This window comes from Nothoprocta perdicaria, unplaced genomic scaffold, assembly GCF_003342845.1.
Source record: "Nothoprocta perdicaria isolate Ctin4 unplaced genomic scaffold, notPer1 scaffold_486, whole genome shotgun sequence".
Classification (NCBI taxonomy): Eukaryota; Metazoa; Chordata; class Aves; order Tinamiformes; family Tinamidae; genus Nothoprocta; species Nothoprocta perdicaria.
Window position 1 is genome coordinate 87,630 of NW_020455739.1, and position 1,357 is coordinate 88,986.

At 72.8% G+C, this 1,357-nt stretch overlaps 1 protein-coding gene across 1 annotated transcript in view; it reads left to right on the forward strand.

Moving 5' to 3' along the window:
• The first annotated feature begins 483 nt into the window (after positions 1 to 483).
• STAC3 (SH3 and cysteine rich domain 3) overlaps positions 484 to 1,357 on the forward strand; it is a 7,713-nt gene continuing 6,839 nt past the window's right edge. The window contains exons 1-4 of the mRNA XM_026047270.1: positions 484 to 549; positions 705 to 981; positions 1,089 to 1,186; positions 1,272 to 1,347. Of these exons, the coding sequence (XP_025903055.1) occupies positions 484 to 549; positions 705 to 981; positions 1,089 to 1,186; positions 1,272 to 1,347 (517 nt within the window). The remainder of the gene's footprint in view (positions 550 to 704; positions 982 to 1,088; positions 1,187 to 1,271; positions 1,348 to 1,357) is intronic.

Here is a 1,357-nt window from a genome sequence, read left to right on the forward strand (position 1 = left end):
GCGCCCCGGCGCCGGCGGCTCTGCGGCCCGCGCGGCTCCCGCTCCCACCGCCGGCCCCGCGGGGACGTCCCGGCGGGAGACGTCGCTGCCGGCGCCGTGTAAGTGTCACCCCGCGCTGTTGGGCCCCGCTGGGCCCCCCTGTCGCTGCTGGTCCCACCGGGGCCTGTGCCGGCGCTCCCGGTTGTCCCTTCCCTCCCTGCTGGCTCCCGTTTTCCAAGGGGGGCCCTTGCGGTGGCCCCAAACCAGCGGGATCTGCCGGAAGGGCTGCGGGGATGGCCGCGCGTCGGCACGGGCTGCCCAGCGGGGCCAGGGCCGGCGCTTGCTCCCCCGCGCCCCGAGCGGCACCGTTTGGCACCAGCGGCCGGGACGGAGGCGCTGGGGCAGCTGCAGGGCCCCGCACGGGCAGGACAGAGCAGGCACCGGCCCGGGACGTGCTCCGGACATGGGACAGCGGAGGCCACCTCCATGTCTTGCCCTTGCAGCATGACGGAGAAGGAGGTGCCGGAGCCGGCGGCTTCGCCCGGCCCAGGTGGGAAACCCAGGAGCCGGGTAAGTGGGAGCCTTCCCCGCACGGCCTGGTGCCCACCAGCGCCCCACGTCATCCACGGGGTGCCTGGACTCGCCCGGGCTCCTCCCGGGGTCCCCGTGTCACGCGCTGTCCCCACGGCGCCGTGGGGCGGCGGCGGGACGGGCGCCCCACGCAGCCCGCTCGGCCCCCGCAGCTGCAGCGGCTGAAGCAGCTTTTCCGGCGGAAGCCCAAGGAGGAGGCGGCCCCGGAGGCGCAGCCCAACGGGGAGCTGCTCAGCCCCTCCGGGGGACCCATCTACTACATCTACGAGGAGGAGGAGGACGACGAGGAGGAAGAGGAGCCCGAGCCTCCCCCGGAGCCCCCCAAGCCCGTCAATGACAAGCCCCACAAGCTCAAGGATCACTACTTCAAAAAGCCCAAGTTCTGCGACGTTTGCGCCCGCATGATCGTCCGTGAGTGCCGGGGGGAGCTGGGGACAGCGCGGGGGGGACAGGGGCCGGGCGCTGCCGCAGCGTGGGGGGGTCGCGTCACCTCTCCCGCTGCCCCCCAACGCCACCAGTGAACAACAAGTTCGGGCTGCGGTGCAAGAACTGCAAGACCAACATCCACCACCACTGCCAGTCGTACGTGGAGATGCAGCGCTGCTTCGGCAAGATCGTGAGTGCTGGCGGCCGCCGGGACGCCAGGGATGCCGGGGACACCGGGGACACTCGGGGACATGCTGACCCCTCGTCCCCGCCAGCCCCCAGGCTTTCGGCGGGCCTACAGCTCGCCCCTCTACAGCGACCAGCAGTTCGCCTGCGTCAAGGAGCTGCTCTGTAAGCACCG